A 13,613-nucleotide genomic window follows, 5' to 3' on the forward strand; every position below is an offset into this window, starting at 1 on the left:
GATTTACTGCCCGTACTGACACTTCATCACTTTACCCCCTCTGTGTGTGGATATGTAGTTATTACACAGTGGGACTGCCAGGAGTTACCGTCACACTCGCAGAGACATAAACACACGCATGATTTGTTCGAGTTCAAGATGCCATCAGTTGTCTCTAACCAGTGTGGATCCCAGAGCTGCTCTGTTAAAATTGTATGAGTGAAATAATTTTGCTTTGGTTGATTGTTACTGCTGTGTTCATAAATCAAACATGTTCTTCCCTGCCCTATGATGATACTTTGTGCAATGACAGAGTGGCTCAATAAAACTGTACCTGTATTCACAGACTGCTGTGTAATTTGTGAGATGGTGTTTGTTTCTTTAGAGGACAATGTTTTTGGATCTATAGACATGTGGGGCTGTATATGTGCAACAAGGTTCATTCTTTCTTTTTTTTCCCCTCTCTCTCTCTGTTCATCTCTCATAATCCAGTGGATCAGTTTGTCTGCACAACTTCTGCCATCGCGGATATTGTCATCCTAGTCGATGGATCTTGGAGTATTGGGCGAATCAATTTCCGTCTGGTTCGCATGTTCCTTGAAAACCTGGTCAATGCCTTCGACGTGGGAATAGACAAAACCCGGATTGGTGGGTTACATGAATTCATTCTTATTCGCTTGTTATAATTCAATACCTGTTCTGACCCCAAAATAGATTAGTCATATATTAATTTAGACAGCTATAAAGTGCTTTTCAATTTAGATCTGATCTGTAAATTGTCACTGTGTTCCCTGAATGTGTTTTTTATGTTTTAGGACTGGCCCAGTATAGCGGAGATCCACGAATTGAGTGGCACTTGAATGGCTTCAGCACAAAAGATGCAGTAATAGATGCTGTCAAAAACCTGCCGTACAAGGGAGGCAACACTCTCACAGGTAATGTGCTGTGCTTTTTCCGACCTTTTTCATTGTTCTAGAGACACGGATATACTGTGCCTTGTGAAAGTGCTAATAACCAGACTGATCAGAGTGCCAAAGTACAAAGTACATTCAAAGTACAAAAAAAAAAAAAAAAAAAAAAAAAAAAATTATTGTAGGTATAACAATAAATAACTAAATTGGTCTTACACTTGTGTGCAGTTTTTCAATGCAGAAACCTTTTATATTTGCTAATTTCACAGTCCAACATGACCAGGCACTATAGGTGCCATTTGTTGTAGTAGTGCAAATTCATATATCACGATTGCACCTTTATGTCTCACAGTTGTGACTTGCTTTCTCATAATTTCAGTTTTATTTCTCAAAACTGTGACTTGCTTTCTAATAATTGTAATTTTGCATCTAACAGTTGTGACTTTCTCATAGTTGTGATTTTGTATCTCACAACTGTGACTTACCTTCTTGTAATTGTGATTTTATTTCTCACAATTGTGACTTCATTTTTTGTAATTGTGACTTTGTCTCACAGTTTGCTTTCTCGTAATTGCGATTTTATTGTGACTTTCTCATAATCGTAATTTTCTCAGAACTGTCTATTTCTCGTAATTGTGACTTTTTCTCAAATTTGTAACTTGCATTTTTCACATTTGTGACTTTCAGAATTGTGCTTTTATTTCTCGTAATTCCGACTTTGTCTCAAAATTGTGACATGCGTTCTCATAATTGTAATTTTGCCTCTCACAATTGTGACTTACTTTCTGGTAATTGTGATTTTATTTTTCACAATTGTGACTTTATTTCTCGAAATTGTAACTTTGTCTCACAATTATGATTTGCTTTCTCATGACTGAGATTTTATTTCTCAAAATTGTGACTTACTTTCACGTAATTGTGATTTTTGTATCTCACAACTGACTTAATTTCTCATAATTTCTAAAAACTGTGACATTATTTTTTTTTGTAATTGTGACTGTCTCACAATTACAGATGTGCTTTTTTGTAAATGCAATTTTATTTTTCAAAACTAACTTACTTTCTCATAATTGTGATTTTGTATCTCACAATTGTGCCTTTATTTCTCGTAATTGTAACTTTATTTCTCACAGTTGTGACTTTATTTCTCATAATTGTGACTTTATCTCACAATTGTGACTAACTTTCACATAATTGTGATTTTGTATTTTACAATTGTAACTTACTTTCTTGTAATTGTGATTTTATTTTGACTTTGACATTATTTCATAATTGTGAACAAGTACATAATTGAATTTTGTATCTCACAATTTTGACTTTATCATAATTATGACTTTATTTCTCACAATTGTGACTTTGTCTCACTATTATTATTTGCTTTCTTTGTCTTACAGTTGTGATTTGCTTTCTCGTAATTTCAATTTTTTTTTTTTTTATTTGTGTCTTGCTATCTTGCAATTGTGATTTTGTATCTCACAATTGTGACTTAACCGTAATTGTGATTTTATTTCTTACAATTGTGACTTTATTTCTCGTAATTGTAACTTCATGTTTCACAGTTGAGATTTGCTTTCTTGTAATTGTGTTTTTTTGCAATTTTATTTCTTGTACTATAATCGTGACTTCATGTCTTTGAATCCCAGCTTCCTAATTTAGAATTTTATCTTTATATATCTTTAATTTGGACTTTCTTGTAATTGCAGTTTTATTTCTCACGCTTTTAACTTTATTTCTTGGATTTTTGACATCATATCTCACTCTTGCGACTATTACTCATAATTTCATTTTCTTTTCATAATTTCAAGTTTATAGCCCACAATTGTGTTTTTTCTTTTAATATTCTTTTAATTTAATATTTTGCTCTGTCTAGGTCTTGCTCTTACCTACATCCTGGAGAACAGCTTCAAACCTGAATCCGGGGCTCGTAGCAATGTTCCCAAAATTGGAATTCTGATAACCGACGGCAAATCCCAAGATGACGTCATCCCGCCCGCTCAGACCCTGAGAAGCGCTGGAGTCGAGTTATTTGCCATTGGTATTACAAGATTCCTCATGCATTTTTGTGTAAAAAAAAATGTCCAGCTAATGTAAAATAAACATCCTCAGGGTTGATGTATACATATTTCAGAGTCATTTATGAATTTTATCACTAATAAGTATTTACAAAATCTGCCAAAAGATTGTAGACTGTCAACACTTTATCAACACAAGCTATTTATTATAAATATTCCAGTATGACCTGTGTGAATATATGTGGTTGTGCGTAGGTGTAAAGAATGCTGATGAGAACGAGCTGAAGGCCATCGCCTCTGAACCAGAGGAAACACACGTTTATAACGTGGCAGACTTCAGTATCATGAGCACTATAGTGGACGGCCTGACCAGGAAGGTGTGTGACGGAGTGGAGCAACAAGACAAAGATATTAGCCGTGAGTGCTTTTAATGGCTGTTTAAACTCAGTATCTGATGTGTGGAAGGGAATTAAAGCCTCATGATTACCTTATGATCAACAGGAGATTCTCCAACTGAAGAGACGGCATCTCCACCCCAGGACTTGGTCACTTCTGAGGTGACTGCACATAGTTTTCGTGTGTCCTGGACTCATGCGCCTGGCAGTGTGGAAAAATATCGGGTGGTTTACCATCCATCCGGAGCAGATATTCTGGATGAGGTGACCAGTGTTTTCAGATATACTCAACATCCATCCAACATTCATTGTCATTGTTTTATAAGTCATTTTTGTGCTTTCTGTCTTAAAAATAAACCCCAATTGGTTTGATATTTTGTTATGTGGCAGAATGACAGTACATTTTTAACTGTAGCTTAAATGTCAAAATACTTTTCAGTGGCTCTTTTATCTTTTGTTCTATTTTCATTTTTGTGATGGGTGTCAGCACAATACTATAAATATTATGTGCTGCACTTTGCCACATTATTTAACACAGCTGAGTTTTTTGGTCTTATTTTTCATAACTGCTGTGCTAGGCATCACAAACCGCTGTTGTCTTGCTGTACAGATTGTGGTGGGTGGCACGGAGAATTCAGTCGTCCTGCAGAATTTGAACTCTCAGACTGAATACGAGATTGCTGTGTTCGCTGTGTACCGCAGCGCAGCGAGTGACGCTCTCAGAGGCAGCGAGATCACGCGTGAGTCATACTCTAAACTTGTTACGACCAACGTTGACTACAGAATATTTCATAGCAAGTATTGCAGGCTCGTGTCCTTCAACACGATTTCACTGTAAAGTAATTACCCACAAACCACACGCCTGTTTCTTTTTCCTAAAGCCGTTTGCTGTAATTCTGTCATCACCTTCTTATATACAATATGTTTATTTCCTAACCACTACTTTTGAGTAGACACATATCAGTCAACACAAGACAAGACTGAAGTCTGCAGTATTTAGTGGTTGATTAAGATGTTTAACGTCTTTGGTTTGTGGTGAAAGATTCTCGTACACTTCATTAAAGTCACACCCTTACTAGAATTCAACTAAGAACAAAACTTGTTCTTATTTGCAAACCTTTTAAGCACACATCCAAAACTGAAAAAAAAAAAAAAAATACTCTAGACATACATATGCTGCAAAATATTGGTTTCATTATCAGTATTTTTTTTCCAGTAAAACAATATTTAAATGGGAAGCTTGAATTGTGTTAGATATCAAAAGTTGTTTTCTGAAATATAATTTTAGATTTAAAATAGACTAACTAAAATCTAATCATTTAAAATAAATGTACAATTATTTAAAAATGTAATTTTTCTTACGCCATTGGATTTTTTTCCTTTTAAAGGAAAATTGAAAAATGTAATTAAATTTGTTAATTATTCTTATATATATATATATATATATATATATATATATATGGAAATACAGTCAAAAGTTTTTGAACAGTAAGATTTTAGATGTTTTTTTTTAAAAAGTCTCTTCTACTCACCAAGTCTGCATTTTTTCATCTAATGCACAGCAAAAACAGTAAACTTGTGAAATATTTTTACTGTTTAACATAACTGTTTTCTATTTAAATATACTTTAAAATGTAATTTATTCTTGTGATTTCAAGATAAATTTTCAGCATCATTACTCCAGTCACATGATCCTTAAGAAATCATTCTAACATATAATAATAATAATAATAATAATTATTATTATTATTATTATTATTATTATTATTATTATTGTTATTGTTATTATTATTATGTTGAAAACAGCTAAGTACATTTTTTCAGGATTCTTTGATGAATAGAAAGTTCAGAAGAACAGCATTTATCTGAAATATAATTTTTTGTAACATTATAAATTTAGCATTATTTTTGATCAATTTAATGCATCTTTGCTGAATAAAAGTATTAATTTCTATTTAATTAATTAATTAATTAATTAATTAAATAAATAAATACTGACTCCAAGCTTTTGAATGGTATAGTGTATAATGTTACAAAAGCTTTTTTTATTTCAGATAAATGCTGATTTGAAATATTGACAATAAATAAATAAATAAATAAATGACTTCTGAAGGATCATGTGACACTGAAGACTGGAGTAGTGATGTTGAAATTTAGCTTTGATTACAGGAAAAAAATTATAGTTTAAAATATATTCAAATAGAAAACAGTTATTTTAAATAGTAAAAATATTTCAACATTTAACCATTTTTGCTGTACTTTGAATCAAATAAATGCAGGCTTGGTGTGCAGAAGAGACTTCTTTAAAAAAAACATTACAAATCTTACTGTTCAAAAACTTTTGACTACTATTTGCTGGTGACAATAAGTATTTTAATACATTAAAATTAATTTTATTATTATTATTATTATTATTATTATTATTATTAATCACATTACAAATATTATTGTTTTCTGTACTTTTGCTGTAAAATATGTAAAAAAAAAACATGGATTTAGAAAATGCTTTTAGCAATGAACACACTCACACACATGCAGACACATACAGTACAAAAAACACAGACCATCTGTCTATGTTAAATATGGATGTCTGATTTGTATGTGTGTTTGTGTCTCAGTGGCTCTACCAACAGTGAGTGATCTCAAGGTGTACGATGTGACAGACAACAGCATTAGAGTCCGCTGGAGGGATGCAGAAGGGGCTTCTGGGTACATGATCCTTTACGCTCCACTGAGCAGTGAGACTACAGATGAAAGAGAGGTGAGGCTGCAAATTGTCTTTGTGAGTGTGCCTGTCTGTGTTTGAGTAAACGTTAAGCCTGCGCCGACATGATGACACTTCCACCGAAATAGTAGCTTTGCTGTTACACTCTTTTCATGGGAGCCGTAGATGAAGAATAACATTCATCACGTTTGAGTTCCCTTGGTTGCACTTTGATCTGTGTTTCGGGAACCTTTATGCTGCTCTAAAGGTGTTGCTGTTGTTTTTGTGATGCAGCTAAAGGTGGATGAGTCGGTGACTGATGTGGAACTGACTGGATTGATTCCTGACACAGAGTACACCGTTACGGTCTATGCCATGTTCGGAGAGGAGGCCAGCAATCCCGCTACTGTTCAGGAGACCACCAGTGAGTGTCCAGACCAGACTGTCTTAAATTGAAACATAGTCAGTTTTCTTTTCTTTTCTATAATGTCATGTGTTTAATGATTCTGTTTTGAATTCTGCAGCACAGATAAACTTAGAATGCTGCACATTAATAAACATAATAATGTGCTTAAAGGTGCTCCAAGTAATAGGGCTGGGTGGTATAAACTACCAGTCAAAAGTTTTTGAACAGTAAGATTTTAATGTTTTATTTTAAAGAATTCTCTTCATTTACTTGATCCAAAACAGTGTTGGGGGTAACACATTAAAAGTAACGTGAGTTACGTAATCAGATTACTTTTTTCAAGCTACTGAGTTAAATATCTTTTACTTACTTTTTCAAATTAGTAATGGCCGTTACTTTGTTTTCCCATTTATTGACTGACCAGTCGATAAATGGGATAAGATAAACTAGCATTTGTGCTTCATTGTTTTTTTTGTTTTTCTACTATACAGACATGAATTTACTTTTCATTCAGCCTCAGGCTTATTCATTTCACTTTTAGTGTGAAAGTTTAAATTATTGTATATTAAAAGCAAACAAGCAAGCCCTGTCCAGATTTTAAAAGTAACGCAAACGTAATGTAATGTGTTACTTTCCATAAAAAGTACCTAATGTAATTAGTTACTTTTTTAGGAAGTAACACAATATTGTAATGCATTACATTTAGAAGTAACTTTCCCCAACACTGATCCAAAATACAGCAAAAGCTGTAATATTGTTTTGATATTTAAAATAACTGCTTTCTATTTGAATATATTTTAAATTGTAATTTCTTCCTGTGATCAAAGCTAAATTTTCAGCATCGTTACTCTAGTCTTCAGTGTCACATGATCCTTCAGAAATCATTCTAATATGCTGATTTACTGTTCAAGAAACATTTTTTATCATTATAATAATATCAATATTTAACAGGTGAGTATATTTTTTCAGGATTCTTTGATGAATAGAAAGATCCAAAGATCAACATTTATCTGAAATAAAAAGCTTTTGTAACATTATACACTATACCATTTAAAAGCTAATTAATTATAAATTAATTATAGATAATTGTAGAAATTAATTCTTTTATTTAGCAGTCTGCTTTAAATTGACCAAAAGTGATGGTAAAGACATTTATAATGTTAGATAAATGCAGTTCTTCTGAACTTTCTAAAATTCTACTCAGCTGTTTTCAACATAATAATAATAAATGTTTTTTGAGCAGCAAATATTCAAATGATTTCTAAAGGATCATGTGACTACAAATTCAGCTTTAAAAATCACAGGAATAAATTACAATTTAAAACATATTAAAATAGAAAACTCTTATTTTAAATAGTAAAAATATTTTAAAATATTTCAAATGCTTTCAAATTTCTTTTCTACGTCAGAACACCAGCATGCGTCATGGCACTCTCGTGAACGCGCATCGAAGACTGACACAAAAGAGAAGAAATTGATAAATAAAGTCATTATTTTTGTTTTACTTGCACACAAAAAGTATTCTCTTTTGGTTGAACCACTGATGTCACATGGACTTAATAATGTCCTTACTACCTTTCTGAGCCTTAAATGTGGTAGTACAGCTGCTGTATATGCAGGGTTAGAAAGCTCTCGGATTTCAGCAAAAATATCTTAATTTGTGTTCCGAAGATTTATGGTCTAATGGGTTTGGAACGACATGAGGGTGAGTAAGTAATGACATAATTTTCATTTTTGGGTGAACTATCCCCATATATATTTGTGAAACTGGCAGTTTAAACTGATTCAGTAAAATGAATCTAAATTACCAGTTGTAGGTTTAATTCAAAGACATTACATTTTCTTACACGCTCTCATTCTCTTGAGCTGCCAGGCAAGGGCAGAACATATTTTTAGGAAAATTAATGAGCAGATAAAAAGTGCATTAAAATCAATGTGACTTTAATATTATAACAATGTCACTTAAAATTCAATATGTGTCAGCAATTGATCATTAGTCCTGTCTTCCTGCAGTGTCTCTTAGACCTCCACGTAACCTGCGGGTCACTGAAGTTGACCACAGCTCTGTGCGACTAAACTGGGACGCAGTATCCAATAAGGTTAAGGGCTACCGTGTCGTGTACTTGAAGACAGATGGTGTCCAGACCAGTGAGGTGATCACTACAACACAACCTACAATACATGACAAGCACTTGTTTCTCTATTAAACAAACATGCACTCATTACCTCTTACACCTAGTTAACCAAATACATAATGTGTAGAATTCAATTGACTGAATATTAGTTAAATAATATCTTAATTTAAAGGAGAAGTCCACTTCCAGAACAACAATTTACAAATAATTTACTCACCCCTTGTCATCCAAGTTCATGTCTTTCTTTCTTCAGTTGTAAAGAAATTATGTTTTTTGAGGAAAACATTTTTGCATTTTTCTCCATATAATGGACTGCTATGGTGCCCCGATTTTGAACTTCCAAAATGCAGTTTAAATGCGGCTTCAAACAATCCCAAATGTGGTTGTAAATGATCCAGGACGAGGAAGAAGGGTCTTATCTAGCGTAACGATCTTATTTTAATAAAAATAATTACATTTATATACTTTCTTACTCTGCCTGGACTGTTTTTGTTCCGGTTCGTGACAGTTAGGGTATGTCGAAAAACTCCCATCTCATGTTCTCCCTCAACTTCGAAATCTTCCTATATCGCTGTTTTACCTTTTTTGTTAAGGGTGTTTGATCTTCTTCGCTTGTTCACTTTTCAAAGACTGAGTCGGAACTTCTGCAGCGATGTAGGATGATTTTGAAATGATTTTTGAAGTTGAGGGAGAAAAAACGATTGGAGTTTTTCGACATACCCTAACTGTCTTGAACCAGAATACACAGAGTTCAGCGAGAGAAAGGCAAGATGAGCGTTTGAGATTTAAAAAAAGTATTTAAATTGTATTTTTTAAAAGAAAATAACCGATAGTTATGCTAGATAAGACCCTTCTTTCTTGGCTGGGATCTTTTATAACCGCATTTGGGATCGTTTGAAGCCACGTTTAAACTGTATTTTGGAAGTTCAAAATCGGGGCACCATATCAGTCCATTATATGGAGAAAAATGCTGAAATGTTTTCCTCAAAAAATAATTTCTTTATGACTGAAGAAAGAAAGAAATGAACATCTTGGATGACAAGGAGGTGAGTACATTATATATGAATCTTTGTTTTGGAAGTGGACTTCTCCTTTAAATATAAATAATTACAAGGCCCTACATTATGATTCCTGAATTGTTTCTTTTTTAATTTAATGAAGATAAATGCATTGTTTTTCTACTCTCCAGGTGGTTTTGGGTCCAGTCACCAATGTGTACCTGAAGAACCTGTCACCCTTAACTGAATACACCGTTGCGGTTTTTGCTCTCTACAATTCTGGTCAATCAGAGGCGCTCAGTGGCGGATTCACTACAAGTGAGACTGTTTGATTCCTGCCAATGAACTGCATGTTTAAATTGGTGAATTCAGTGATTCTGTTTTGTCGGTTGGATTAGGGATGTGAGCATATGCTGGGCGGTGGTTGTGGATTTATGCAAATAATGTTTCACAGAAGAGACAAGGCCCATTGGTATTCATTATCATGAGCACGGCCAGAACAAATCTTGTCTAGTTGCAGCAATGCTGATTTAACATGTACATGTATGTGCATATTTTGTCGTATTTTCGTCCTCCAGCTGAATTTACAATATTCGCTGCACACAGAGTCTGCAATTTACTCCAGCTGGAAAGCAGGAATGGATGCTTTCTCTGTCCTAGATCATCAGTTTCTAGACAGGCTGTTACATTCAGTAATCATTGATTGGCTGCTGGAATCTATAATAGATCTGGGCCTTCATTTCCTGAGTTTCATTGTTCTGTGGGTGTCCTGACATTGTCGTTGTAGTAATCAGATTACGTGGTGAAATTTCTAGGGAATACATTTGAATTTAAAAATGATTGTTATGGTAAATGCCGGTCGCTCTGTGGAAATGAGAATGCTCATTCATTCACTGAAGCAAAATTAAATAGTTTAAAAGATTAGTTCACCCCGAAATGAAAACTATATCATTTACTCACCTTCATGTTGTTTCATAGCTTCACATCTGTGAAAGCTGTTAATGCCAGTGGAGTTATTATTATTAATAATATTTTATTGTTTGCAATTAACTACTCTGTTTGTTTGTATGTAAACAATTTGAAACCTAATTGTCCATTTGTGTGATAAAAACTAATTGTAGTTTAGCCAATTAATTTAGTTTGCTTATCTGTTTGATTCTCATTCAGAGCTTGTGCCAGCCCCGTTCAGCATGATGACATCAGAGGTGACCCCAGAGAGTTTCCGGGTCAGCTGGTCACATCCTGCCAGAGATGTGGTGCTCTATAAGATGGCCTGGTCACCTACTGAAGGAGGAGAAGAAAGAGAGGTCAGTCAATTACAAGTACAGTGATTGTGTGCTACAGCTAGAAGGAACTTCACTTTGTTCTTTAATTTCTGTATTAATAATCTAATTTAATGTAATATGATATAATATAATATAATATAATGTAATATAATATAATAATAATAAAGTTTGGGGATGTATTAGATTGGTACAAAGTGACATTAAAAACGTTAACATTATTGTAAAATATATGTATACAGTATATGTTTTTAGCATAAAAAAAAAAAAAAAGAAAGAAATGTTGCTTGATTTGCTTGATTAAATGTGTTCTCCTTTTCAGGAGTGAATTACATTTAAAAAAATAAAAAATAAAAAAAAAAAAATAAAATAAAATAAAATAAAATAAAATAAAATAAAATAAAATAAAATAAAATAAAATAAAATAAAATAAAATAAAATAAAATAAAATAAAATATTTAAAATTGTATTTTTTTTAATATCACTGTATTTTTGTAACAAATGCAGCACTGGTGAACATTTTTATTTTTAAAAAATAAATTAATATTAAAGTTGTATTAAATTAGTAAAAAGTGACATTAAAAACTTTAACATTATTATAAAAATATATTTCAAATAAATGCTGTTTTATTTGAACATTTTATTTATCAAAGAATCCTGAATGTATCTGTTTTCAGCATTAATAAAAAGAAGAAATGTTGCTTGATGCCAAAGCAGCATATTAAATAGTTTTTTCCTTTCCAAGAAAAAATGTTACATTTTAAATACATTTCAAGAATATTAAATTAAATTAAATGAAAAAAAAAAAAAAATAATAATAGGGTTTTTTTAAAATAATATTATTAAAATAATATTATATAATATAATATACTGTATTTTTTTATTAAATGCAGCAATGGAGAGCATAAGAGACTTTTGAGCTATAATATAATATAATATAATATAATATAATATAATACAATAGAAAGAGTAAAAAAAGAGTGACATTTCGGTGACATTTATTCCTTCATTCTAATTCAGTTTTTATTTAATTTTACTCAACAAACTGTATCAGTTCAGTATTCAACATATTATTTCAGAAATTCAAGCAACTAAAGATATTGAAATGTAAACCTTATTTAATTAGTTTTATCTGGTTTAATTTAGCTTTAAAAAAAGAAATGTGACAGTTTGTAAAAGGAAGTTTGATTACTAAACTAGTTTTTAAATAAGGTAAATTATCTTAAAAATGTCACATGGGTTTGAATCAGATTCAGTTAGACGGTCAGTTTACACCCAGATGGTGCATCTTATCCACTGACTCGGGTCAGCTTACCCCTAACCTGGGGTAAATTGAGCCATGGGAACATTTTTTTTATATATAGTTGTAGAACCCTTTGTCATAGATACATTATAATAATTTAAAATGATGCATTTTCCCTGACCACAAAAAATGGCTCATCTTACCCCATCCTACCTTACATGGAGCAAATAGAAATGAATTATAAGTCTGTTCATGCTTAAAAATTAAATGCATGTATAAATCAGGTGTTCACTGGCAAAACATCTACTATAATATAATAAAATATTTTTAATGTGGCTGGCAAAAACATTTGATCTGTCAGTGGAGAAAGATGTTTTTTGGCAGTAGGATGGTGGAGTCATGCCATCTTCCAGCAGGGGCACATGCAAACCAGCCAAACCCTAAACCCTTGAACTCTCTGGCTTTCTGCAGTGTTTCTCCATTGTGATCTACTTGCTGTTTAAATCGTGCTAGATGTTAGTTCCAACAAACTATATATGTTGAAAAAGAGAAAGTGAAATATGATTTTTATGAGGTCCTTGAAAATGATTTATGAGTCGATCAATACTCTTCCCTAACCCGGAGCCTGGGGCCAACTGTTATTCTCTATTAGAAATGACCAGTCACCTGCACTCGCAAACACCAAAACAACCAACAGCATACTGAATGTGTCCCGTCACCGCTATCCCTGCCACGCGTGACCACAGACACAAGCGTGTGTGAATGTGTGTGACGGAGAAAGTTTATTACTGGCCAGGAGTCAGTGCAGCTGTTTTTTATAGATAGCACCACAGGTCGATATGTTTACCAAGAGCCACCAGAGCAGAAAATAATAAAATGCTGTGAGGCAAACTGGAATGTGGCTGGAGCTTCATGTCCCAGAGCAGAGGAGTCAGCCCAGAAACACATATTCACTCAAAGGGGTTTGCTGGGACGGCCCAGTGCTGACTGAGATCCAGAGCTCTCCTGATACCAGACTTGCTTTTTAATGAAGTTCCAAACGTAGGTTCGGGAGGAGCCTAATCATTCATCTGCGCTCAAGCCGAGCCTCGGGTTCGAGCCTCCATTAAGGACAGCAAGCCAAGTTTGTTTACCATTGCCCATTAGGACTAGATGGGCAGGTGAACTCGTGAAATGTATGTTCTCGTTCTTGGCATGGTGTAGGTGCTTCGCTGAGCAGCCACCAACATGATGTTTTGTCTGTATGCTGTTGCAGCTACTGTCACTTTTGCTGGAAAAGAAAATAATTTTCCAATCTATACCTCAGCATCCTCTTGATGAGGACTGTGGTGGGCCTCTTCATCAAAACCATCACTCTTGGGTCTTGGTTGAAATAGATGTGGCCTTGCTCCAGAATTGGACTGTCCATTTTTTTCATCATCACCCTTTGACACCTGGTGATAAATCCTTACTATTGACTGCCTTCTTTGCTGTCAAGTGCAGTTTGTCTGGCCTGTAACATAATCTTATGGAAGCCCGTTTCCACCACTTAATAAAAAATAAATAAG

General features: G+C 33.3%; 1 protein-coding gene across 1 annotated transcript in view; it reads left to right on the forward strand.

The window, feature by feature from the left end:
* col14a1a (collagen, type XIV, alpha 1a) overlaps positions 1-13,613 on the forward strand; it is a 169,112-nt gene that overhangs the window by 49,698 nt on the left and 105,801 nt on the right. The window contains 11 exon segments of the mRNA XM_051131522.1: positions 472-627; positions 795-914; positions 2,761-2,925; positions 3,158-3,319; positions 3,404-3,561; positions 3,908-4,037; positions 5,916-6,058; positions 6,296-6,425; positions 8,421-8,560; positions 9,732-9,858; positions 10,708-10,847. Coding sequence (XP_050987479.1) covers positions 472-627; positions 795-914; positions 2,761-2,925; positions 3,158-3,319; positions 3,404-3,561; positions 3,908-4,037; positions 5,916-6,058; positions 6,296-6,425; positions 8,421-8,560; positions 9,732-9,858; positions 10,708-10,847 — 1,571 coding nt within the window.

This window comes from Labeo rohita, chromosome 16 (assembly GCF_022985175.1).
Source record: "Labeo rohita strain BAU-BD-2019 chromosome 16, IGBB_LRoh.1.0, whole genome shotgun sequence".
Classification (NCBI taxonomy): domain Eukaryota; kingdom Metazoa; phylum Chordata; class Actinopteri; order Cypriniformes; family Cyprinidae; genus Labeo; species Labeo rohita.